The 27,971-nt window shown below is 40.2% G+C and overlaps 1 protein-coding gene across 7 annotated transcripts in view; it reads right to left on the bottom strand.

Moving 5' to 3' along the window:
• The window catches only part of Slc4a4 (solute carrier family 4 member 4), a 426,516-nt gene that overhangs the window by 76,024 nt on the left and 322,521 nt on the right, over positions 1-27,971 (bottom strand). For all 7 annotated transcript variants that reach the window (XM_060381236.1, XM_060381237.1, XM_060381238.1 and 4 more), the window contains 2 exons: positions 16,470-16,603; positions 10,303-10,574 (listed from right to left, as the gene is read on the bottom strand). In XM_060381236.1, coding sequence (XP_060237219.1) covers positions 10,303-10,574; positions 16,470-16,603 — 406 coding nt within the window. The remainder of the gene's footprint in view (positions 1-10,302; positions 10,575-16,469; positions 16,604-27,971) is intronic.

The raw sequence follows: 27,971 nt of genomic DNA, 5'->3' as shown, positions 1-27,971 counted from the left end.
TCGGCATCAAGGCTCAGGGGAAAGGTCCACCTCTCTGCTTTACGAATGCGGGTAACTTAGATGCAGCCAGCCACCACCAGGACAGTCTCTCCCATGCAGCCCCCTCAGGTTTATGGTTTTCCATTATTTGGAGTTTTCACTTTTGTGTGTGTGTGTGGGGTGTGTGTGTGTGTGTGTGTGTGTGTCAAAGTTGAGCACCATTTAAATCCACGTCCGGAACAGAGGAACGGACGTTGTCAGAAACAGACATTTTGAAAGTGTGTCACTTTTCAATCTTAAGGTGGCCCCTTCCTCCTTAAGTGCTTGTGGAGAAGTCTGGGAAAAGAACCAGGGGATAGAATGGCTTCAGCTGCAGGAGCTCAGCCTCTTCAGTTCTCCAGGGACCTGATGCCAAGGCTCCACATGGCACATCTTTACACAGGAGCAGGAATTATAGCAATGGGAAGAGGTACAAGCTCACTTGAGGGCCATGCGGTCAAATGTGAGCAACAGTTGGTTCCTGTAGGCGGGTTCGACTCCACACCAGAGAGGGGCATGATAGTTCTGGCCTCAATTCCGACTGTGCCACATGCAAAACACGGGGCTCTGACACTCCTTCCCCTAACCGTGGTCTTAAGGAAGTTACTTCACTTGTCCAAGTCATTTGTGTCGCTGCATTGAAATCCAACCACACTATAAGGTTGCAAAGCAGGTTCCACAGTGGAATATGGGCAAAACTGTTAGCACAGGTCAGAGCTAAGTGAATGGTGCCGAGATCACTGCTAGCTCTAGAACCTGCAGAAAGCAGAGCTTGACCTGGGGAGATGCCATCTACTTCCCAAAGGTTTTATGAGGATTAAACCCAGATACTGTGCTATTTAAACACAGGTTTGCTAAAACCCCCTGGTAGATGCCTACCATTTGTGTAGTGCCAACCAAATATCCGTCTAATCTGAATCAGTGTCACAACAGCTTGTCACGGCTACAGTAACAAGGAGCTGCGAACAAGGAGGATCTGAAAGGCTACTCTACAATTTTCAGGCTTCTGTGGTTTATTCTGCTCTTAGCATCAACTTAAGGAAATCAAGTAAGAGAATACTGGATATAAGAAAAAACTGATCTTGCTACAGGAGCATGTCATTGATTTCAGGGTCCAGGGAAACCTGATTATACCACCTCGCTTAGTAAAGCGAGTCTAAGCTTTAAAAGTCTAGGTCAACAACAACAACAACAAAAACAAAAACAGCTTCTGTAGGCGATGGCAAGGTGAATCAGGCAAATTCTGGAAGAAACAGCTACGGGTTACCACAGTCTCCTCTCTAAGTCTGAAAAGAAAGTTAGGCAGCCTTCTAAACTTTTTCGGTTACTGTTTTCATTTTCCTAAGTACTTCTACCAAACCCAAAGCTTGAGATTTCCTGTGACTAGCAAGTTAGTTAGCCGGTCTTGAGCGGCAGACTCTCTTCCTGCAAGCATGCCTGCGAAGCTGCATGCTTTCTTAGAGAGCGGAGCTACAGCAGATGTGCCAAGTGGAAAACGTTTAGTCACTGTTTCCACAAAAAAAAAAAAAAAAAAAAAAAATGCCTCCTCCATCTCTACCAATCGTCACGTTCCCAATGTGCCACAGACAGTGTTCCAGGGAAACTTGTCCAAACATATATTTTATAAAAGCACAAAGCTAGATCTGGTGCTAATCCAAAATCATTCTTTCTCCCTGTCCAGTCTCTACAGGCATCATGGGGAAGCTATTGAAATATAGGTAAGGACAGTGAAAGGAGACTGCAATGGTGGGTGTTCTGGTCACGTGTGGCTTTTCCAGGAGCCGCCATGACCATCAATGACAGAACATCAACTGTGCGAATGAAGCCATGTCCCAAGGGCAAGCAGGAGGAAAAGTACAGTACAACGTATACTTTAAGTTTTGCTATTACTTTATGACTTAAACGACTTCATAAAAAAAAAAGAAGAAATGACCTGCAATAAAAGAGAAATTGCATTTAATATGGCACCATTCGTAAAAGATAAATCAGGATCACACTGCACTTCCTCATTTTCTATACCTGGGCTATGAAACACATATTGACTGCCCTGTTGGGTGGCAGGATTCAACACAAAGCAAGCAGTGCTTTTCAAAGGCAGCAACATGCTATCATCAATTAGGCTGAGAGAAAAATCATGTAAAAAGAAATGACAGTGAAATTCTGCCTTTGTGACAACTGCTCCCGAGCATTCAGCTGTCTCGCCATGCTTGGACAGAATGAAGGGGAGGGTATGGGAGGCACTGCTAATTCGGTTCGGCTTGGTCTTATAGTTTCACACCAGGAGAAAGGCCATCGTTTACTCTGAGAGATTACAGACAGAGATGCGTTCGATGTCTGAGAAAGAATTTTCTCCTCTTAATCACTCATCCATTATTAAGCACGTTCTCTCTGGAACAGTTAACAACGAATCAATAAAATATAACCCGTCTGTTAGCAACACAGTGTCTTTCCCCTGAGGCTATTTTTCTTCCTTTTATAATTTATCATTTTTAGCAAAGCTTCTTTCTCCTCCGGATAAAAGACTCACACCTGGTCAGAAAATTCATTTTGACCTTTTCTAAACTATTAACACAGCCTTGGGCACGTGTTCATCATAACCTTTATACATTATGCAAATAATCAGAGTGACTAGAGTAAAAAATATATTTCTAAAGTCTGGGTCAAATAAAACTGGACCGCTGGTCACTGGAAAATAATTAACACTATTTATAATATAATACCTTTTCAAGAGTGATCAGAACATGCTGTTAAAGTTGTTTTCAATAAAAAAAAAAAAGTGTGGTTCTGCGTGTGCACAAGCCCATATCATTTCAAGGAATATAATTTTTAAAAATCAATGAAGTGGACTCCCAGTACCTTCCTGATGACTGATGAAGGAGGAAAAAATATGGTTGGGGGCGGGGAGAATTGAAAGTGAGTTTAAGGAAAGATGTCCATGTTTTGTATCCAGTTTAAAAAATCCTAGCACTCGTGTTTCTGGATGAATTATATAGATTCCCTTGAGGTGAACTGAACACCTTCCCCCCTAACACTTGAAAGCCCTTGCCACCTGATTATGAATACAGTGTACAATATTTTTATGGCTTTGGTCTCAGTATAATAGTAATAAATACTTTACATGTACTGAACTAAATCCACTTTTCTTCCCTCAGATACAGGTGCAAGTGTTTCCTGTTTGTATAAAACAGCACACTGGTTATTAATGACTCTCCAGGCTCAGCTTGCAGTAGAAGCTTACTGAGGGGAAAAAGAAATGTTTAAAACTCTTTAAAGAACATTATAAAATTAAACTGAAGGGAGTTTCTTATGCAAGAAAATGAGAACTATGAAAAAAAAGGACAAATTTTGATTCAGTATTGACTGATGCTAAGCAACGTTAATAACAAACCTTTACTCACACTATGAATGCAGTTCATGGATTATGGAGCAAAGAACTAGTTAATTAGTTGTGATATCTCATGGCCATACTGCTATGTCATGCCCAAAGTCAGAGTTCAACTTTTCCTCCAAGGCTCTCATCCCTGTTTTAGCCCACTGATGACTTCCTGCACAGAGAGGTTGGTACTGATCTAAGATGTGGTGCATAGCTTCTAAATAGACAATTTTGTTTTCACTTTGGGCTCCTGAATTATCTATCCTCTTTCTTACATACTTCTACTAGGAGAGCATCCAGGCATGGTGAGTAGTGAATCTATTGTCTCTACACTAATTAGCAGCATCACGTCGGAGAAAAAAGAATTTTAGTATGCAAGCCATGTGTCTACAGATGAATGTCGAACTTCCTGGCTAATTTCCTTCTTAATCCCTCATCGAAACAAGACCTATGCTTTGAGTGGCCGATTGATGACAGAAGTGAAAAGAGAGGAACAAAGGCTCACAAGGAAAAAGGACAGTCAGGAAGTGATGAGATTTTATAAAAACTTTCAAGAACAAGAAGGATCAGGAAGGGGCAATGCCAGAGGATGGTTCAGAAGGCAAAAGCACTTGCTGGTCTTTCAGAAGACCCGAGGTTCTCAGCAACCGCATGGTGGCTCATGACTGTCCATAACACCAGTCCCAGAGGACCCAAAGCCTCTACAGTACTAGGCACACAGGTAATGCACATGGATACATGCGGCTAAAACATAAAAACAACAACAACAAAATCCCTTTCAAAAGAATGAGGAATGTAAGAAGGAGGAAGAATTGTCTTCACGAAGAAAAATTTAAAGTACGTGATACAAAACTACACAGGTGAGTATGTACTGGGGATTAACAGTGAAATCAGGAATGGGGGGGGTAGAAAGATGTGGGAAAGGGGAGAAGAAAGGGTGACTTAGCCAAAACTGGCAATTCAAGATGAAAACACTCTATAAGTTAATTTAAAAAGTATGTTAAGGCCAGGTGTTAGTGATGCGTGTCTTTGACCCCAGCACTTGGGAAGAAGAGTCACACAGATCTCTGAGTTCAAGGCCATCCAGGACAGCCAGGGCTCCACAGAAAAACCCTGTCTCAAAATAATAAATAAATAAACTAAAAAAAAATGTATTTTTTTTAAAAAAGGGGGGTTTTGAACAGAGGCATCCTCTATAAGTAGACAACAGTGCTCCTAGAAGTTCTGGATTATTCAATGAAAATCTCAAAGCCAAACATGGGTTACCGTCATACAAGCTCTTGGTCAGAGAGGCCATAAAGACACCCAGATAGGCTATTGCCATTGCTCTTGGTTGCAATGATGGCAAGAGCCTATTTCTGAAGACACTGAAGGACATGGAGAAATCAGCCTAACAATGATGGAAATTTCTCTCCCATCTGGCTACCTTTCATTGTACCTGGAGGTGACAGGCAGCCTAGGGAGAGCAGACATCAGCTACCCCATCCAGTACTGAGCCACACGTGTTACAAAACAGACACATCAAGAAAAAAGTGACCATGAGGGCAGTAGTGCCATGCCTGTTACTGGGAATAACCAACTACTTTCTGATTGGGTTTGAGGCCTGCCCCACAGGACAGTAATCAGGCCTAGTCAAAAAACCCATGGCTGGGGAAGTCACAGGTGCCAGGCAGAAACCTACTATTATTGTTTTGGCTAAATGGTCTTGCTGTCAAACTCCTTTCTAAACATTTATGTCTGCATCCTTAGATTAGGACTACTCTTCGTCACGATCAGAGAAGCTTCTTTGTAGAGTGGGTAATGATTAATGCAGTGACACATAACTAGCTAAAGTGCCGATAATAAGTGCTCAGCTGCAAACAGGACGCACAGTTTACTCTTCTGATATGATCCTTCTCCAGGAAAAAAGTTAGAAGAGGAAATGGGAAGGATGTAAGATCCTGAGGATGGGCAAGAGTGTTGTGAAATCTTGTCTATCTAGCCTGATACCGCAGATACATCCATTTGTAGCAGCTGTGGTTTCCTGCACGAGACTAAGCCAGTCAAAATTCTAGTATGGATGAGGAAGGGGCTCACAAGACCCCAACCATAACCGAGAAGCAGGAGTTGGCTTCTGAGGGAAGGAAAGTCTTTTATTTTTCCCCTGGGATGTGGCCTCTGGTAGATTGCCCAAACTCCAGAGGATGGCTTTACAAACACAAGTGTGTGGGCAGCATTAAGTGAACTCAATGGGTCATATTTTCAAAAGAGAAAAGAGAGCAAGAAGCTGGCAGAAGGATTAGGTAGGAGACTCTCAGAGAAGTTGGGGAAGGGAAGGATATACCAAAATACATTTTTATATGTATTATGAAATCCTCAAAGAAGGAAGAATAATACATGCATGAAATATTCAAAACAATTTTAAAAGTTAAAAGGCCATAAAATACTGTGACCATGAATTGAGTCTTCCTAGTGATTAGTGACTCTTTCCACTTCTGTAGACTCTCCTCAGTTTGCAGGATCACGGCTCCATCTGTGCAGTTGCTGGCTTGTTGTTATATACTGCCCCAGGGTCGAAAAACAAGCCATCCGCCAGTTTAAATATTATTGACTCATTGATTGAATTCTTTTACTAGGAGTGCATGTTGTGGTGAAAGACCAGCCTTTTGTTGTTCTTTGAGGTCATACTTGAGCTGTGTGTGCCACTCTCCCTAGCATGTTTTCATCTTGCTCTTCAGAAGGGATACATTCATGACGAGTCTTTGCAGTTTGCTATCACAACTATAAAGGTTGTGGCAAAGTGTTGAGGAGGAACTACATAGTCATTTACCTCTCTCTCTCTCTCTCTCTCTCTCTCTCTCTCTCTCTAAGCCTGGTATCACTACGTAGATTTGGCTTGCCTAGAATTCACTGGCCCTGAACACCCAGAGGTCCACCTGCCTATATGTCCCAAACACTGGGATTAAGGGTGTATTCTGCCATGCCCCTCCTCTAGTTACTAAATTACAGAAATTAGAAAACGTGAAATTTTTACCAAAGATGTATATATCTTGTGGTGATGTGAATAGGACTGACATATATTTGAATGTTTTGTCATGGGAGTCATACTATTTGAAAAGGATTTAGAGGTTCAGACTTGTTGGAGGAAGTGTGTCGCTAGGGCTGGGCTTTGAGGTCCCGAGAGCCTGAGCGGAGCCCGGAGTCACTCTCTCAGCCTACACATCAGGATTTATCTTAGCTGCTTCTCCAGGACCACACATGCCTGCCAAGATGCTCCTCGCTATCATGATAATGGACTAAACCCTGAAACTCAGTTAGATGCTTTCAAAAATGAGAGTTGCCTTGGTCATGGTGTCTCTTCACAGCAATAGGACAGTGACTAAGACATATCTGCACACCTTTTTCCAAATCACGAGCAGGTTTCAACTCCACAGGCTTAGACATTCACCAGTTCCTATACATATGTCATGAGTGCCACCAGCCACAAAAATAAGTGTAACAACAATGTGGAGGCAGAAGAGTCTGACACCCAATGGTATATGGTTAGAAGGAAAAATGATACCTGACAGTTTCTTTGTGCTGTCACTCATACCAAAGGTTAAACTGTAATGAGTAATAGCAACAATAATAAAGTAGGTAACGTTCAAATGGTCATTATATGCTAGAAAATATTCTAAGCCCTTATCTGAATTAATTTATTAGAAGAGGAGCTGAAACAGGTTGATACTAAATAGCTCAGTCTAGTCTGAAACTTGAAATCCTCCTGCCTCATCCTCTCGAGTTCTTGACTAGAGGCATACACCAGCCTATCTACCTTCTTTAACGCGGCTCTAAAAGGTATGTACTGGTATGAAGCACATCGAAGAAGAAGAAAAAGAAGAAGAAGAGGAGGAGGAAGAGGAAGAGAAAGAAGGAAAAAAAGAGACCAAGTTGCCTGGGAAGAAGGAACTTCATCCAGTCATGCTTTTGGCATCTGTCAACTGGTACTGAGACATAAGATCCTTACTGGTACCAAGTAGAGGGAGTGGGAACTGTGGATGTCGTGACAGCAGTTCAGGACTGGGGTTTCACATCACCTAGGGGACACAGGTAGACAGGAACTAGTATCCTGCATCTTGCACCTGTACCGCACATCTGAAGCTGGCTCAGCCCTCAGTGCCACCTTTTCCCACAAAGATTCATCCTGGAAGGGAAACGTTCCCGGTTCTGTATTCCCAACCCCTCTTTCCCTTCTCTTCTCTCTCCCTCTTCCTATGTCTGTCTCTCTCTCCCATTTCTCTTTCTCTCCTTGAACACATTCAGCAATGCCTTCCTTAATCCAATATTAACTGGTATGTCACCATCCAATTAAAAGAAATAATGAGAGTTTCCATTAGCCATAGGCAGAATGGGCCAAGAGCAGATCTATCTTTTGTGTGTGACAAGCGTGCTGACAAATCCCTCATCCAGCTTCACAAACACCTCAAACCATAAAACATGAGTGGTAATTATTTTCTTTTAGAAAACCTTGCTGAATGACTGACTACTCAGGCATGTGTAACAAGTCAGCTTACAGGCTTTTGCATAAACACATAAATGTATTTATGTAAATGAATACACATAAATAAATGGAAAAGAAGGTTCAAAATCCCATCGTCAATACACTTACAAATTTTCTGTTTTTCTGTAGTATTAAGGATTGAACCTAAAGTTATGCTTATACCAGGCAAGCTCTTGCACTACTGAACTCTGTCCCTAGCCCCTGAATCCAATCTCTTCACTGTTGAGACTTCTCTTGAGTCCATAATGATGGCTTCCATGGCTTTTAGACATACTCCTAAGAAAAGCTCCTATAGCTGTCTTTCTCTGACGCGGAGCAGGTGTGATCTACTTTAATAACGTGTCATGGCTACGGGCCAGTTTTTGCCATTGGTTTTGAGACAGATTCTCACTCTGTATTCGAACTGGACTTGTGGCAAACCTTCTGCCTCAATCTCCTGAGTTCTGGAATTACAGGCTGTGATGACTATTATTGGTTATCAGCTTGACTACATTTAGAACTGACTAAAATCCAGTGGCTGAGTGCACTTGTGAGGGATTTTTCTTAGTTAAATGATTTGAAGATCCACATTTAATCTTGGCCACACATTCTGGTAGTAGCTTCCAAAAAGGACATTGAGGAAGACAGTCCTTGTTCTTTGCCTGTTTGCCCTGGATCTCACTGCTCAGTTCATTCCTTTACTGGCATCTGAGCCTACTTCTTTGAGACACCTAGCCTCGTGTACTAAATAACTACTGGATTCTTGGACTTGCCATGAGTAGGTAGCCATTGTTATACTAGCTAGGCCATTCTAATAAACCCCATCTGTAGTATACAATGAATATATTAGTTCTGTTTCTCTAGAGGTCCCCGACTCACTGGCCATGTACTAACCTGTCCTACTCAAGCCTCTTTCTAATCTGTGAATTATTTCATGTACTACGACCTCGAGGCTGTTCAAACTCTACAAAACTCATGCTCATCTGAGTACTGAAATCTCAGTCTTGAATTTCCCTGCCTTAATCTTAAGTGTGGGCTTATCTTAACGAATGTTCATTATCCCTAAACTAGACAAGAGTAGTTGTAGGTGTGAAGTCCTAGATGCCCAGTTGTCTCATCAGCATCATGACAGATGACCCAGGAGGTGCTACTCTCTTTCCTCACCGTGGAGATGAAAATCAATATTCCTAGTCTCTTGGTCTCCCATTCCCAGGGTGTGGGGGGTGAGTTACACCACCAGCATATCTGGAAATAATCACATACAGCCTCCCACAAGCACAAAAACCCTTTAACTTTTATATCCATATGCATTTTAGATCTGGCCCATAGTGCAATCATATTTACTTACTATAAATATGAAAAGGCTTACCCTCAGAATCCAGATTCATCCCATCCCAGGATTCTATTGGACCCAACCCACTAGGCCGTACTCAGAAAGTGTGACATACATATCAATTTTTACTTTAAGTAGCAGCAATCTATAGCTAGTTATATATTGTGGCATCCACAATTCTGTTGTCATTAAATTGTATAATACCAACACCAACCCATTAGTCTATCATTGCACATCTAGAGTACCTTGCTCAGGGTGAGTCCTCTTTCCATAAGTCTTGTGCTCTCTAAATCCATGATGAATTACTCTAAGAAACATATTCCATAAGACTTTGAACACATTTTTATAGAAAAAAACCCTGATATTGACTTGAGTTTGGATAGAAGGATATTAAATTAGTAAGAATATGCCATCACATTCATCTCACAGATGTTACCTTAATCTCTTCTGCCCTCACTATGAATCTGTTACTAGTATGTATGCTTTCCTTCCTTCTTAGCTTATGTTTGGCCTTACCCTTCCTACTGACATTGCAAAGCAGAGTTAAACTGAAAGGTCCCACTTATGCAATAAAGGTCTTTAACCTGAACTTCCTTTTTTAATTTCATGATTCAGCTTATGAAAACTGAATTATCATTTGTTTTTTTCTTCTACGGTTTAAGATAAGCTACTTAAATATCATTTAAAGGAAGAGATTCTCGTAGCAATCGAGAATCAATAAAATGTGAAATAGAAGTTAAAGAATTGGGTTCATCTGATCTTTAGACTCATTATATGTATTCCTGTGCCTCTCCAATTACCTCATAAAACTACAAATAATGTAGACATCGGTTCCTTGTAAATATGACAGTTTGAGGTAATCACAAAGTACCGAGCTGGCTCTGTTCCCATCGCAGTGATCCTGGTGTCATTTCCTCATTGAATAACATGCTCAGGTACCGAATATGTTGAATAGAGTATTATGATTTCTCAGAGAAAATCAGAAGATCCTTTTGTAAGGAACACTGAAACTTGGCAAGCACCAGTTCATGCCTTCCTACACAGAGTGAACGTACAAGCCCTAACCCAAGGTTTCCATACCTGGGTTGGGCGGCAGGCAAGCGCAGGAGAAGTGAGTGTTGTAACCCACTTTAAAGTCAGAGTTGATGGGATAGTAATCGGCTAACTTGATCATCTTCTTGAAAGCGTCATAGATGAAGATGAAGCTGATCAGAGAGGAGAAACCTTCTTCTGTGAAACGAGTGAAATACTGAACCAGGAAGCTGGCATCAGTGGCCACCAGAATGAGACACATGAAGGCCGACCACAGACCGATCCAAAGACGAAACTCCAAGTAGTCAAAATTATGGTCCCTGGAAACAAACAAACAAACAAACAAATAAAACAGGTATTTTGATAGCTCTCCAGGAAACATGCAGAATATAAAACCACTAAAATACCTATAGAATGGTTGCTAAGAATACAGATCACTTTCAGAAACTACATATAACGCTCAATTTTTGCCCAGAAAATTTTGCTTTCAAAAAATAACTCCTGAGGTGGAAGCTTCCACCCTGCTAAGCTGGCTTCCACAGAACCAAAGGGTACTATGAGGGCAGCTAGCAGGAAACAGCATCCACGGTCTTACCCAGATGCAAACCCTATGAACCACAATGCCAACTTGACAAGCAATACATATGCACAGTTGTGCAACAGTGGCTTGACTGTTCCAGAGGAAACCAATTACTCTCTGAGGCCCGTGTACCAGAGAACCCCCCATGCCTAGTCCTGTTAATCTGCTAAAATAATAATAATAATAATAATAATAATAATAATAATAATAAAAGAAAAGGAAAAGAAGAAAAGAAACCATGGCTGGTGAAATCACAGGCTCTAGACAAGCTTTTAATATTAATATTGCTGCTTAGTTAAACAGATAATAATTAACAAATGTCTACTAAATCTCTGTGTTTATAGACAAAGGCTATCTTCACTTTAATCACAAAAGCCCCCATTGCTAGTGAATGACAGTGAAATCAGAGACTCATGAATTCTCAAGATGGGATAATAAGTAATTGATTGCTCAGCCCTACACAGATACTTATACTTATCTCTTGACAATTATCTCTCGCAATGCTCAAGGACTACTGTAGCAAAGTGGGTAAAAATAACATTAGAGACAGAAGACATCTGTACCATCTTTGGGGGAAGACAAAATTACAATCACAAACTCACATCATAGTGTAGTTTATTACACAAGATGTGTAAAAATAAAAGGAGACCAGAAATAGTCAGGTATTTGTGGGGAACAGAGCCCTGTAACTCATTGATAACCTACTATTTGCAGCTTAATTCTGAAGGATGGTGGGTTATTGCCTTCGCTTGCCTATCTACTAGCAAACCTACCAGACTTCAATGACTAATACCAAGCATGGGTACACAAATGACCTTGGTTGAACCAGGTGGTTTACAAAACACCAAAAAGGATAACAGTGTTGGAAAGGGTCTTCTGGGGGTGACAAGAGGGGTCATAGGGGTGAGAGGAGACAAGAGAGGGTAGGGATGAGTTTAACATAGTGCATATATGAAATTGTTAAAGAATAAGCTTAAGTTCAAAAAAGTGTATTATTTTAATGAGCAGTGTAAACTATTTAAAAGCATTGATATCAGGTGCATATAGGGTAATTCACTGGTTAATTGTGTGCTCAGCTCAGGACTGTCTTCTCCTAAGGGAGACAAAATGATACAGGAAATCATATTATACAATGCTAAGTGACCAAGTCATGAGGGAAAAGGGTGAGTAAGTTTGGGAGGAAATGAAGTTGCAGAAAAGAAAACCAAAGTGCTGGAGAACATGCATGAAGAAATTTTCCAGACTGAGTAGGAAGAGCCAGGCTAGGAAGCAGAGGAACTGTTCGAAAGAGCCATGGTATAAAGTTTAGGCTGTAAAGGGCAGTGTGGACAGAGCATGATCAGCAAGAGCTCAGGAGGGGAAACATGGGCTGTTATCACATCAAGAGAGGTTGCCCTGCCATGACGCGGCCAAACACTACAGGTTCTCATCGAGCACTCGCTTTTACCGCGACCGGGTGTGAAACACCTGCTCTGTCTTGCTCTGCCTGGGTCTGTTCCAGAGACAACTTAGAACAGACCATTGTCATCTCATTAGGCTGCTGTCTTCCAATGTCCTTCCCATTCCTTCTAAGTCAAAACAGACAGGAAATGATGGGTCAAGGACTGACATTTTATGACTATCTTTAAGTTATGTCGAAAGTGAGTGCTTTTAAATGATCATTAGTTCATCATTTATCGTCCTATCTCATAACCTGGTGAGAAAGGAGAGAGAACTTAAGAACCTAGGATCCTGCATACCTGACATTTTTCCATCTTGCTTCTAGGCAACTGGTTTCTGATAACTGTTAACTACTGTTTTAACTCTTTCCCAAAGGTATCATTTCCAATCATCAACTCAGTTTGAGCAGCTAAATCTTTGGACGATAAAAACCTCTAACTCGTTCATTTACTAATGATCCATGCTTGCCCTGCTCAAATCCATTCTCCACACTAGAGCCACCATGATCTTGTAAGTGCTAATCATATACCTTAGCTTATAACCTTCCAATGACTTCCCACTGATCATAGAACAGATTCTAATCCTCCACCTAGAACAGCACTTTGCTCATAAAGAATGCCTAATACATTCATAATAGATGGATGAAAGCATGCCTGTACCTCAAGTCTTGACTAAGACAGTGACTGACAGCGGCCTGTGTATTACCACACAGAATAAGGAAATAACTGCAGAATGTTAGATTTTAAAGGTTCTTACACACTGGTGTAGTAAATTTTTTGTTGACTTGACTGGCTTATGGGGTGCCCAGATGTATGGTGAAACATTATTGTGTGTTTCTCCAGGTCTGTTTCTGAAGAGATTAACATTTAAATTCATGGACTCTGGGTAAATGGGAATAGGCTTCATCCCATTAGGTGAAAAGTAGAACAGATCAAAAAAATTATGAACACTTTAGTATGAAGTTATGTTCTATAGATCTTCAGAGGTAATAGCTTTACCTCCTACTACAGTTCTGTGTATACCTACATCTCTGCTAATTAATGTTATACATGTCTGTGTAAGATAAGCAAAGTGAAGAAGAAGAAAAAAAAACATGCCCTAAGAATTGAGGTGATTCACATTATCATAAGAGACAGCTCCAGACCAAGCTAAGCAATGTTTTACTACCGTTTGAGCGTTTTTCTTAAAAGTTCTAAAACAACTATCTAGCTTCGCTTCCCTAAGAAGATGAAAATAAAATGATCCTTTTTAGTTGGTTGGTTGGTTTCTTTTTGTTTTTTTTTTGAGAAAGGGGCTCACTCAATAGTTCAGGCTTGCCTGGAACTCAACATATATCCCGGGCTGGCTTTAAAGTGAGATCACTTCTGCCACAGCCTTCCACATGCTGAAATATTAGGCGTGCACCACCATGCCCAGACTGAAAGCTAAACCACTCCAGATTTGTTCCAAGAATTCTAGAGGTTGTTACAGAATTGATGTTTGCAAGAAAGGATAAGAAACAAATCCATTAATTGTTAGCAATTAAAACATCATGAGTTTGGACACAAAGGAAAAAATGCACATACAAGCTTAAATCTAAACAGTATACACCAAACCAGCTATTCTAAGAGACTTTCAAACTGCCAGGGTATTTTAGTGAGAATGACTCAAATAAAATCACTAACTAAAACAATGGCATGGTTATGAGCCCACAATGTTTACAGCTTCAAGAAGAAGCAGAAGATGAGAATCGTTGTAGCATTATCAGTTGGCAATCTGTAATAACTATCCCTGATCCTACTCACAAGGACTCAACTATAGCTCCTGAAAGGGAAAATTACATTGTGGCAAAACTGGGCAAGACGAACTAATAGTCGCATAACTCTTCAGTGTATGAAAGAGGAAAGAGAATGACCAAACGGAGACTGTAACACAGTACTTCTAAGACACACTAGAAGGCTTTTTTCCAATGGAGCATCTCATAAGCTGCATATTGGGTCAAACCAGCTTCGGGAAATGGTGAGACACAAAGCACTTTGTATCCAGAGGAAAAAGCAGCATTACTGGCATTCTAAGGAAGCAAATGAAAACATTCACAGCATCATGAATAAAAGTACCATTTGTCACATAATAGGCAATGCTGACTTGAAGGCAGTTTTGCAAATGTTTCTCGTTGCTTTACAACTGTTTTCAAATAAGTTGCTTGAAACTATGTAACAGCACCAATTACGATGAAACAGAAGGGAAAGTGAGAAAGGAACTCACTCGGTGGAAGGAAATACTCTGTAGCCTACAATAAGTAAAACAAACCAAGACACAAACATTTTCTGTAGATTCAGACTCTGATCACATTTCAGCCAATAAATCTCTCTGCAAGGCTCTGTCTGTTTGTTCCTGTTTATAGCACACGCTTGTTTAATCTTCCCATGAAGCCTTTCTTGTCTCACAAAATGTTTTCTTAAACATATAAAAACTGTTTGACTCTCTCTATAAACTGACATGAGCAAAATTCTTTCCATGGCCTTCTCAGAATTGTGGTGGAGGAGAAATCTATAATAATGGTCTACAGGAAACTCACAATTTTAATATTGCAACTTCAAGTACTCAGAAGGCTTTCACCAATTTCTCTCGCCCAGATTTTTTTAAAAGAAGGTTTCAAACCTTCGCTGTCTCATTTAACTCATAATCAGTTTCAATGACACATGCAACTTCAAAAGTTATGTGAGAGCCCTTAAATCTACAAGTACTGTTATGGTTTGGTTTGCTATGAAATATCTCCCCTAGAGTTGTGGGTTTGAACACTTGCTCTCCAGCTGGTAGCACTATTTGGGAAAGTTATGCAAATTTAGGAAGGTAAGCTTCGGGGTTGTACAGCACGGCCCCATTTCCAGTTTTCTCCCTTCCTCCTGACTGCCAGGGGCCCCTCACATTTCTTTCACCATGCTTTTCTTGCTGTGATTGACTTTATTCCCTCTGAACTGGAAGCCAGCACAAAGCCTTTCTCTCCTAAGTTACATTTTGTCAGAGCATCCTAGAACAACAACAGAAAAATAACTAATACAGTTGCTGTGTAGACCCTGGCTGTTCTAAAATTCAAATCCCGGAGGCTGTGTGTGTGGCTGACATCTTTAATCCCAGCACTCAGGAGGCAGAGGCAGGTGGATCTCTGTGAGTTCCAGGCCAGCCTGGCCTACAAAGTGTGTCCAGGATAGCCAGGACTACAGAGAGAAACCCTGTATTGAAAAGAACAAAAACAAAAACAGACAAAAAAAATCCTGCAATATGTAACAATACAAAATATGGAAAGAGACAAGAATATCTGATTTTTACTTTGAATCTATTCAGTGCTAAAATAACAATTTAAATAATTGACTTATCTCAATATTCCATCCCTCATTTAAAATGATCATGCAATTTCTAAACGAAATTATTAATCTGGATACTGGAAGCTATCTATAGTGAAGAACAGGAGAACTGGAGTTCAGAACCAATGACTAAGAATATCAAGTTTCTTTCATTAACAAACCATGCGACCTAGCACAAGTTATTTCGTTTCTTCCCTGATTCAGTATCATGGCAGAAAAGGACATTTTTAGTTGGGATCCAAGGAAAACAAAATAATCAGTCTACTTACAAAAGCCTAACTCCCCCTACCCTTAACATGGCAATGTGGAGGCACTCAGAGCTAACTAGAGCAGGAAGCCATGATCAATCTTGGGTTTGTAAAGGTCAGACAGGGAATGGAGTTACAAGAGCCTGGGTTGCTAAAACTAGGCTAGAGAGGCCACCTGACAGGGACCAGTGTCAGCAAGCAAGGCAGGCTGCTGTGCTGAAAGCAGGGAATGATGGGAGAAAGAGACATCCTGAAACTCTGCTCTCTCTTCATTATCTAAGCCAGCAGGAAGCCCTGGAGGGCAAAGGAATCTGGGGCTTTTAGTCCTTGGGAGTCATCCCTCCAGACATGAAGCAAGGCAATAAGGAAGAGAATTATTGGGAAGGAATGAGCAGAAAGCACAACAGATGGGCCTCTTGTGAACTAAGCTCTGGACAACTTAATCATTAAGGCACTTTTGACTTCCAAATCTTATCACCCCAGTATATTTTGGCAGATTCTTGGGTCTATTTCATTGCTATTCTGTGCTTTATCCAGATGGAACAACATAGGAGGTCAAATAACTAGACAGATAGACAGACTGACACACAGACCAACACATACTTGCTGAAATTAAACAGAAGTCTCTCAAACACCAAAACAGGTCCCGTGCTGCTCAAGATGGTGAGCGGTTGACCCGCAAAAAGGCAAAAGATGGCTCCAGAGACAGCCGTGCCCAGGAAACTCTCCAACACTCCCTACAAGAAAGAATATTCACATGGTAAAGCAAAACCCAACCAAACACACATCCTTCTTCCTACTTGTGATGTTAGCCAAAGAATGAAGCTGCTTCTATTGTTTCTTGTCATGGTTCTCCAGTGTTTGTTTCAGGGGAATTGTACCTTGCACGTAGTAGGTACTGTTAAATGGCTATAATTTAAGCACAAAGCTTTGTTTTTTAGCAGAGAAGATTTGAACATGAGAGGAGAACAAAGAAGACAATAATAATAATAATGTAATGTTTAAAATTATTTTATCTCTATTTTAATTTCATACATGTAGACAATGCATTTTGATCATATCCACTCCTGTTCACCATAGTTAATTGCTCCTACACATCATCCCCATATCCACTTCCCCACTTAATATCCCCCCTCTCTTTTGTTTCTTCATAACCCACTGGGTTGCATGTGTGTACACATGTGGTGCGGGCCATCCACTGAAAATGTGAGCAACGTTTTCAGGAAGCCGCATTCCTGAAGAAAACTCACTCCTCCTACCCCAGTGTCCATCAACTGCCAAGAGTGCTCAGCTGGCCATTTGCAATCTTTAAGCCACTGACTGTGAAAGTGGTGATGATGATGGTGACGGTGTTAGTGATGGTGGTGGTGATGGTGGTAATTTTCATTCCCTGCCAATCCATTTTCCAATGACAGTTCTCATTTCATGCTTAAGTATTTTCCAATGCAAACTGCACAAAAACTTCAGGGAACCTTATTGTTAGAAAAAAATAAATGTTCAGAGATATAAATAGCTAAAGCTTTTGTTCATATCTCTGGACACCAACCCATTCTTTTCCTTTAGCATAGCCAGAAACAATACCCAAAAGAATCACTAACCTACAAAATGACCCTCCTTAATCATGTCATGGAGAGCACAGGTTCGATTCCAGCAGGAGGGGCACAGAGAGGACCCCACTTACCCACGTGAGTACCAATGCAGATCTCGAAGGGTGGCACCCATTATTTATAACCATCTCATAGAAAAGAATTCAAACAGGAAGTGAAACAGCACAATCAAGATATATTTAGACAGACAAGACCAAAAGGGATCCCCCTGTGACCCAAAACAGTATTGTCTTGATTTTGTGACTGGTGACACTGTGACACGCAGGTAAGTTAAATGATGTTAATGAACTCTGGGCAAGAGCTCTTGGATATGTGTCCCCATGTAACCACGCGTCATTCTTTGCAAGTATTAAGTATGTGCCTTTAGCTTGGATTTTTCTAGATAGGCAAAATCCCAGCTCCTGTGCATAAATAGGGGCTTTTACAATTTTATCTTTAATTTTTAGCAACCCTGAATGTTTCAGCTGACCAGATAGTCCATTGACAGGGTGGTAAAAGATGTTTTGTTTATAACGCAGCCTAAGTACATGCATTAGGCACAGAAACACCACATCGTTCTCCATCAAATACTGAAGAATCCCTATGTCTTATCTTTCGCACAGGACCAAAACACAGCTCAGACTGGATGTGAGGCAGGGTGTGAAATTGGAAAGAAGGAACTTGAGATTTAGGATCCTTGGCTTGGCTTGCCATAGCCATTAATCTCCATGAGGGCAGGGACAAGGTCTTCCTGCATCTTCTGGTTCTCCTCCCATTATGCTGCCCACCTTCCCTCCACGTGCTCTGCCGGTTCTCAGTAAGTGCCGAGGGGAGCAACACCCTCCGTTCCCCTATCAAAGGTCAAGAGCCCTTGCTGCTCATTCAACAAAGATAGCAACCAATTTCTTCCAGAAAACCACTGTGATTTATGGAAGCCATGTGATGATTCAAAGGCAGATTATTTTTATTTCAGTACTTGATCCTTTCATAAGTGCTAGTTTTCCATTCTGTGGCTGACAGTCCTGAAGCACAGACAGGTGATTTATTATACACACTGCACTGGAAACTTGCTTAAACTGAAAGATGCTTCCAGCATTTCTGAGAAAAGAACTATTTTCACCACGTTTTGACATGTTCCTCTTCACAACACAGAAACTTTTAAAATAATCTCAGGGAGTGAATAACTTTAACTGTGACTAGAGTTTAATGAAACTTACAAAAGAAATCATTGTAAACACCTCTTCTGATTTATCACACCCAGTGCTCACCAGTATTGAATTTTAAAAGACAACTGCATTGAATCATGTCTTATCAAGAGCCATGAGTCTCAAAGATACTTCTACATCTGACTTCTAGAAGGGACAACTGTCCTAGCACTTTACCAAGATACTCTTGGCTGGGCTTGGGGGTGTGGTGGCATCAGGGACTGCAGAGTGCCCTGACACTCATGGTTGGCTCCCCACCTTATTTCACTGCTGTCAGAGGGTACCTACCAGGAAACGGTAGAAAAAGCAGACAGCCGGCAATCAGGAAATCCAAAGTCTAGACTGTTCTGTCACAAGAGACCCGATGATCTCCGGAATGTCACTTCACCTCTTTCAAGCAATAAAGCAAATGGTGACACAGCAGGGAAATGGGCTGGGGAGAGTCCCAGTCCTGGGATGGCTTACAGGCTGTATCACGTCCATCCACAGTGTGATCTCTAATCTGCACATTAGATCAGACAGTGTACGGAACATGTCTAGCATGGTCTCTGATGGCAGAGAGAGCTATTTGAATAACAGCAACCTCTCATATGCAGCATGCCCATTTGGATATCAGATAAAGAGGCCGGGCTAGATGAGCTCTAAAGTCTCAGCCAGATGGCTCAGCACTGGGACAAACCTTGCAGACAGAGCTACCTGAACTTAAATCAGCTCCTCCACTTTCCTGCCTAGAGCCAAGCATCTCTTGGTTTAGAGCAGTGGTTCTCAACCTTGCTCATGCTGTGACCCTTTAATATACTTCCTCATGTTGTAGTGACCCTCAACCATAAAAATTTTTGGTTGCTACTCCATAACTATAATTTTGCTACTGTTACAAATCATATCTGATGTACAGGATATCTGATATATGAGCCTCAAGAGGATATGACCCATAGGTTGAGAACTGTTGGATTAAATGAAAAAGAGCACAGTAGAACACCAAGTAGAGATGTAACATCAGGCGTCTCCCCTCATATCTTCTCATCCCCCTCATCCCACAAGGAAACTATTATTTCTTTTTCCTTCAAAACAGGCAGAAGGTGCAAGGGGTGGCATGAAAAGAGGAAGACCAGTCCTCAGTGGGAAGGGGGTAGTGGCTCTTAAATTCTGCATTAAAATATAGACAACTTGGGAGCAATAGTTTGGCTTGAAGAGTTGTTTCTGTCATTAAAATTGATGCTTAGCCACAATTTCTGTATCCATTCCTCAATTGAGGGACATCTGGGTTATTTCCAGATTCTGGCTATTATGAATAAAGCTGCTACAAACATGGTTGAGCAAATGTCCTTGTTGTGTACTTGAGCACCTTTGGATATATGCCTAGGAGTGGTATAGCTGGATCTTGAGGTAGCACTATTCCTAATTGTCTGAGAAAGGGCCAGATTGATTTCCAAAGTGGTTGTACCAGTTTACATTCCCACCAGCAATGGAGGAGGGTTCTACTTTCTCCATATCCACTCCAGTATATGTTGTCACTTGAGTTTTTTATTTTAGCCATTCTGGGTATAAGGTGAAATCTCAGGGTTGTTTTGATTTGCATTCCCCTGATGACTAAGGATGTTGAGCATTTCTTTAAGTGTTTCTCTGTCATTCAATATTCCTCTATTGAGAATTATCTGTTTAGCTCTGTACCCCATATTTTAATTGGATTACTTGATTTGTTACTGTTAAACTTCTTGGGTTTTATATATATATATATATAAAATCTGAATATTAGCCCTCTGTTAGATACAGGGCTGGTGAAGATCCTTTCCTAATCTGTAGGCTGTCGTTTTGTTCTGATGACAGTGTCCTTTGCTTTACAGAAACTTTTCAGTTTCATTTACACAATGTAATACTACTCAGAAATTAAAAACAAAGAAATCATGAAATTTGCAACAAATTGTGGGAACTAGAGAAGATCATCCTGAGTGAGGTATCCCAGAAGCAGAAACACACACAGGGTATACATTCACTTATAAGTAGATATTAGACAAATAATATAGGATAATCATACTAAAATATATACACCTAAAGAAGCTAAGCAAGAAGAAGGACCCTGGCTAAGATATCAATCCTCATTCAGAAAGGCAAATGGGATAGACATTGGAAGAAGGTGAAAACAAGGAACAAGACAGGAGCCTACCACAAAGGGCCTCAGAAAGACTCCACCCAGCAAGGTATTAAAGCAGATGCTGAGACTCATAGCCAAACTTTGGGCAAAATACAGGAAATCTCATGAAAAAAGGGGGAGATAGAAAGACCTGGAAGGGTCTGGAGCTCCACAAGGAGAGCAACAGAACCAAAATATCTGGGCCCAGGCGTCTTTTCTGAGACTGATATTCCAACCAAGGAACATTCATGGAGATAACCTAGAATCCCTGTACATGTAGCCCAAGGCTGCTCAGTCTCCAAATGGGTACCCTAGTAAGGGGAACAGGGGCTGTCTCTGACATGAACTCAGTAACTGGCTCTTAGTATTACCAGGCTACAGAGGAAGACTATGAAACAAAGTCCTGATGAGACCTGATAGGCTAGGGTCAGATGGAAGGGGAGGAGGACCACCCCCATCAGTAGACTGGGGACATGTTATAGGAGAAAATGAGGGAGAAAGGGCGGTATAGGGAAGAGCTACAGCTGGGATACAAAGTGAATAAACTGTAATAAATAAAAAAGTTATATTAAAAATAAATTAAAAATGATTCTTAGTAGCAAAACAAAATAGTCTATTTCATGTTACAGGACTGAAATCAAAACGCTCACCCAAAACTATTTGTGACCATTTTTCTGCTTGCCTGGGGTGTGAAAGTTAACCCAAGATTTCCTATTTTTCAAAACAGCCAGGAAAAGTAGAACAAGTCTCAAAACTTCTATGTTAAGCATACAGAAAGTTAAACCATAGGAGGAAGAGTCAAGAAATGTTACATTGCAGCTGTATTTGAAATAGCTGCATTATGATTTTTAAGCTACTTGGAACAAGAACTGTGACACACACACACACCCCATAGCAATGTCAACCAGGCAGACGCAAGAGAAGTGGACATTAGACATTAATAATATATGCCTTCAACCTCACTGAAATTTACCTTCACATAACACCACAAAATAACTCTTGTGACTCTAGATGCTTTTCAGTGAGGACCTTATTGTTTGGGTTAATAACTGTTACCCTATTTAGGAGGGCTTGCTTGGCAGCAGTAAGGGAAAAGGGGCAAAACAACACAAAGGCAAAGACAAACACCAGATTTTTCCATGTCTTGGACAATCTGCAAACTAGTAGGACTTAGGAAATAAAACATTTCAGTGGCATTAAGTGACAGTGCATTCGCCAATATCACTGTGACATGACAAGCTTTAAAAACATTTTTTTTTTAATTTCTACTCGTAAAGAGGGAAAATTTTAGCTCCTGCTTGGGATGATTTACATGAACTGTGCAGCTTGCTGAATAATAAAATTAAATTTAGGTAGATGAGTCTTCGAATCTGATGCTCAACCAAGAAAAATGAGGCGGATGGTGTCACGAGAGACAGTGAAGAAAATCCACACGAGAATTACTGGAGAAGGGTATGTATGTGTTTGTCTGTTCCTGTAATACTAATTCTTCATATCCATACAGAGCAATTAAATCGGCATCTTTGAAAATGACCAGGAGAGGAGGCCTAAAGAATAGTGTCCAGAGGTGATTCTCTGGTCCAAGTTTGAGGTACACCCATTCAAACATCTCCTTTCCTCCTTCACAAGAACATTAAGAGCTGTCACACACACACCACACATCCACATTTGGGGGGGGTAATGCTGCCTCTTGAGCCTTTGTTTTAATTCCACAATATGGCTTCATCCTGCAACATTTCTGTCCTGTCCTGTCCAAAGGAAGCACCAGATCCTCGTGGCGTGTTTGCTGTGTGCCACAAACAGGATTTCAAGCCACACCACCAGCAGAAACTAAACTACATCTGTTTGAGAAAAGCATGAGCCCAGCAAGAGAGTCTGAACTCTCTTAAAATAAAATGAAGGGCAAGATTCAGAGGCCTTAAATCCTTTGAAGAGCTGTGACCATGTATGTGAAACACCCAATTCCAGTCTAACACTACACAAAAAAATCAATTCCAGATGGATAAAACACTAAACGAAAACATAAAATAACAGAAGTATGTGGGTAAATATTTTTCTAATCTTTGGGGAGGAGAAGCCGCTTTAAACAAGAAATAAGATGCAAACAAGAAATAAGAAAAGCAGAAGGCTTGATTGCTAAAGTTAAAACCTGTATAGCCAAAGAAGCCACAAACACAGTTAAAAGACATGATGGAACTAGAAAAAAATTTTGTTAATATTTCTCTAACAAGTAAAAGAAAATACCCTTATTAAACAGAGAGTAATAAGGAAAAACTAAATTCCCCCAAATGAGAATACAGCAAGGACATAAGTGTGGAGAGGGACGGATGGTCAGTATGAACATGGACTGATATTCTGTCTCACTAAAACCACAGGAACAGGATCAAATTAAAGCAAACATACTGCCTAACAAACATGAGAATCCAGAGGAAAAATCTGTTTCACTAGGGGTGGGCAAATGGGTACTCCTGTCCACTATTAGTAGAAATATGATTTAGTATAATCATTGTGTGTATAATTTGAAATAAATAACAACTATAATCAACATATTGAACAATATTTTTAGGTATTTTTCTAGGGAGATAATTATAAATAATAAATGTATATTTAATTACCATAGTATCCCTTATAAAAGAGAAAACTGGAACAAACTGAAAATATAAGTTTTTTTTGATAAATTATAGTGCATATATCATGTGATAGTCACTAGAATTATGTTAAAGAACCTATTAAAATAGAAAATGCCCACAAAATATAATTGTTATAAAGTATGAATATGTAATCGCATTTATATAAAATCCTATATGTTTATCTACTTGTGCATGAACATTTTGCAGTATGTATTAAAAGGTGTAATGAAAATGTCATATTGGAGAAGCTATTTTTAAAATAACCACAAGCTAAAAATACACATTTTTTACTTTAGCACCATTTGGGGCTCCCAATTTTATTTAAATGATTTTAATTTTCTGATCACCAACAAAACAGAGTTGACAAAAATAACACTAACTTCACTAACACTAACAAATGACCTAACTTCTGTCAATAAACTTAACTGAGAACTTGTAAAGCACATTATTTTTTTAATATTTATTTATCTTTATTTTATGTACATTAGCGTGAAGGTATCAGGTCCCTTGGAATGGGTATTACAGACAGCTGTAAGCTGCCATGTGGGTGCTGGGAATTGAACCCGGGTCCTTTGGAAGAGCAGACAGTGCTCTTAACCACTGAGCCATCTCTCTAGCCTGTAAAGCACATTCTTATTTTTGTGTGTTCACATATGTATGTATGTTCAGGTAAGAGGGGCATGCATGCATTTGCATATACATGTGTGTGGCGGCCCAAAGTTGCTGTCAGGAGTCTTCCATGAAGACTCACACTTGCAAAGCACAGGCTTTAACCACTGAGATATCTCCCTAGTCTGTAAAACGTGTTCTTAAAGGTAAAGCTCCTTTCTGAAACCACAGGTAAGCAAGATGGATTCCTTACTTTGTCAATAAACAGGCTTGCTCACTGTGACCGATTAAAATATCAAGCTGTATCATCCCCACAGCTATTCTTGTTCCATGTGTTGAAGCTAAGACACGCTGCTGTACGGATTAATACACTTCTGTGTTTCCTACTTCTAAAAGAAAAGAATTTTGGTGCCCAAGAGCAACAGTGAGACAGACAGAAATTATTGTCCATTTCTCAGTAAATTATCAATTCACATCAATCTTCTGCTGCTATAACTATGCATGAAAGGCATTGCAAAAAAGTACCTTTCTCACCAGCATAGGAAATTATACTTTTCCAACTTGAGCAGATTGATGAAAACGTCTCAGCACAGCAGAATGTTAAAATAAAGCCGCAAATTTGGAGATGCCAGCTATAAACGTTCCTTATTATGAGACGAGCTCTCTGAAAATGTGCTCTGTTGGGCTCCATAAATATCACAAAATTCACAGAATGCTAAAAATCTTCCTGCATTCTTTGGCTGAAGGGTTTGTGAAAATAGGATTATATTTACTCCTGGAAAAAAAAAAATTGACTTTCTTCACTCAGTCTTCACTGTAGACGATGCTTAGTCATTCACAATCAAGTGTAGACTTACACTGAAATACTTTTTCTGTATGCTACAGAAGAACAATTTTTAAATAACACAGGACTTGCCACAAACCATCAGAGTCTTCCTTACTCTAAGATCTTCCTCAGAGACTAAGTAATGACTTGTTTTGTTACCAAAGTAGTATTTTCTTTATAGGCCTGTAGACTGGGCCTAGGGATTTGTCAAATGTCAATAATGCGCTCTACCACTGAACTATTTCTTCAACTCTTATTTTTACTTCTGCTTTGAGACAGAGTCTTACGTTGCATAGACTGGCCTTGAACTTGAAATCCTCCTGCCTCAGCCTCCTGAACAGCTAGAATTACAAACCTGTACCATTAGTCCCAAACCCATAAAATAGCTCTTGGAGTGAAAAACTCTTAATTGTAATAAATTCTAGTGGTATGTATTTATATATCAATATTTAAGAATTAAGTTCAAAGCATCAAAATGAACAGAGCAATATACGTGTCTGGTAACCAAGAATGTACATATGACATTAGCATGTGTGGTGTCACGGTATAATTGTGGAGGGGATGAGAGTTCAGACCAGCGAGGCTGAAAACTCTTTCTTATGTGGTAAGGATCAGCTTGATGGGCTTTACCAAGAAGGATAAATGATACACCATACTCAAGCTTCAGGAATCTGTGTCTCTCTACACTCTAATAAAGAGAAATGGGCATGACCTGCGAGCTGAGGTTGGAGTCTATAAGATTATAAGGGTGAGAGTTGCTCCAAGAAACTTAAGCTAAACTAACATTGACCACATTTATCTTTATAAGAAATCTGTAAATGGCCTCTTTGTAAGCCTCAGCATCTTCTAAGAGCTTCCTGTTTAGAAAAATATATCTGCTAACATTGGGGAATGTATGCAGTCAATTGTGCTGGTATTATAATCTAATCAAGCTGGCAGACACTGCAGCCTCAACTTCTTTATTCTGAACACAGTTCCGTGAGAAATGATCTTTGTTGCTTTAAGATGATCTGTTTCCCCCCTTCTTTCTCACATACACATGCATGTACACAAATATATATAAAAGCACATAAATAGACAAGATACATATGTGTGTGTTTGATGAATAGATGTCATACAGATGATAGCTAGGTAAATAGGTAGGTACATACATACATGCATGCAATACATATATAAATAGATGATGTATATATATATATATATATAGATAGATACATAATACATAAATAGATGAATAGATGATGGATAGGTACACAGATAGATACATAGACACCATAGATAAATGGATAGATGTCATCATCCCTGGAATTAGTGCTTGAAAGCAAATTCTCATCTTCAAGCAAGCCAGACCTCCTGAGCAGAAGCTGTCAGGAGCGCGTACTCAGATCACAGCCATGCAGTGAGTCATCTGTGTTTTCACAACATGCTTCTCCCCAGCACCCATGTCAATTTGTGGCCTGACAATAAAGGCCCTATCCAAACCACCGCTGAGCTGTCTGCCTTTCATAGCAAGGACGTTGTTCTCAGTTGACTCACTGAGCTGCTTGTGCCGTGGAGACTAACCTGCTGCCTTACCTGTGATGGATGTCACTCAGGTTTGCCCAGGGCTTTCTGAAAGGTCTTTGGTCTGTGTTTAATAACACAGGTATTTGGAGGAAGAGTACTTGAACCCTTAAGTAAGCCTATTAAAATACCATGCTGGTACCTTGAACAGACACAGAAGAAGTTTGCTTGCATCACTATTCTAGATATAAATCCCACCAGCCTAGGGTTCTTACCCATCTTACTCTCTCTACCTCCAGCACATACAACTGTATCTATCTCATTGATGGTAGCCACTCCATAAATATTTGCAAAGACATAAATGAATGTCTGTCATATACCCATAAAACGACCTGAGACATATCATCAAATCCACAAAATATCTTGTTGTCCTAATGCCAAGTCACAAAGACTTCTGCCAGAGGATGAAAGCATTCACAGGCAAAGTGCACACATTCTCATCATAAGATACAATCCAGCAAGTCAAACCTACTCACTCCCTAGCTCTTAACAAAAAAGCTACGAGTTAATTTTTCAGTTCAACAAATAGTACTAATAACCACTCATTTTCTATAATTCCTTTTCAATGTTTCTGCCACCCACTGTGATTCCTGCAAGCTGTCTAGCAGAAGGGTTTTGCCAGTATAGCTTAAAAGGGGGAAAGCTTCATACACAAGAGAAGTAAAATATGTTCTTCAGTATTTTCATTTACAGAAACCTTTAAAATTCTACCTATGCTCAGTGACAACAAAATTACTGATGGTGATAATAAAATGTATTAATAAAATCATTAAAGTAGGTCCAAAAATATTCTCATAAGTCTGTATAAGTTCGAATTACCAACTTAACCAGACTAATATTTGACAAATGTTTGGGGCACTGCCTAGCATGCTGATGCTCTAACTCATTCATGCTTTCTTTGATATCTTCAAAATCAGAAAATAACCTGGGAATTGCCCAGGCAGTATACCTATGGGGGAGGGAGACCCCCATGATACTTGTTTATATTATACAACAAAGCCTACTATCACAAGCACTCATTCAAATAAAAACTGATTCATACAAATGTTACCTAAAAAAAACTTAGGCAAACTTCTCCGCTGGTCTTAGAAGCTACGTTCTAAAGCTGAATCCGGGATAGAGATGTGGCTCAGTGCTAGAGCACTTATCTGGTGTGCTGGATAGTTTTATGTCAACTTCACACAAGCTAAAGTCATCTGAGAGGAAGAAACCTCAACTAAGGAAATGCATCCAGAAGACCTGGCTGTAGACAAGCCTATAGGGTGTTTTCTTAATTAGTGATTGATGGGGGACGGTCAGCCCATTGTGGGTGGTGTCATCCTTAGGCTGATGGTCCTGGGTTCTGTGAGGAAGAAGACTGAGCAGGCCAGAGAGAGAACACCAGGAAGTAGCACTCTGCCGTGGCTGCATTGGCTCCTGTCACCAGGCTCTTGCCTGCCTTGTTTGAGTTCCTGTCCTGACTTCCTTCGGTTATCATCCGTGATGTGGAAGTGAAAACCAAATAAACCCCTTCCTCCCCAAGTTTCCTTACTCCTGGTATTTCATCACAGCAATA

Source organism: Meriones unguiculatus, chromosome 3 (genome assembly GCF_030254825.1).
Source record: "Meriones unguiculatus strain TT.TT164.6M chromosome 3, Bangor_MerUng_6.1, whole genome shotgun sequence".
Taxonomy (NCBI): Eukaryota; Metazoa; Chordata; class Mammalia; order Rodentia; family Muridae; genus Meriones; species Meriones unguiculatus.
The sequence above is the reverse complement of the archived record's forward strand: the minus strand, read 5'-3'. Positions and strand labels throughout refer to the sequence as shown.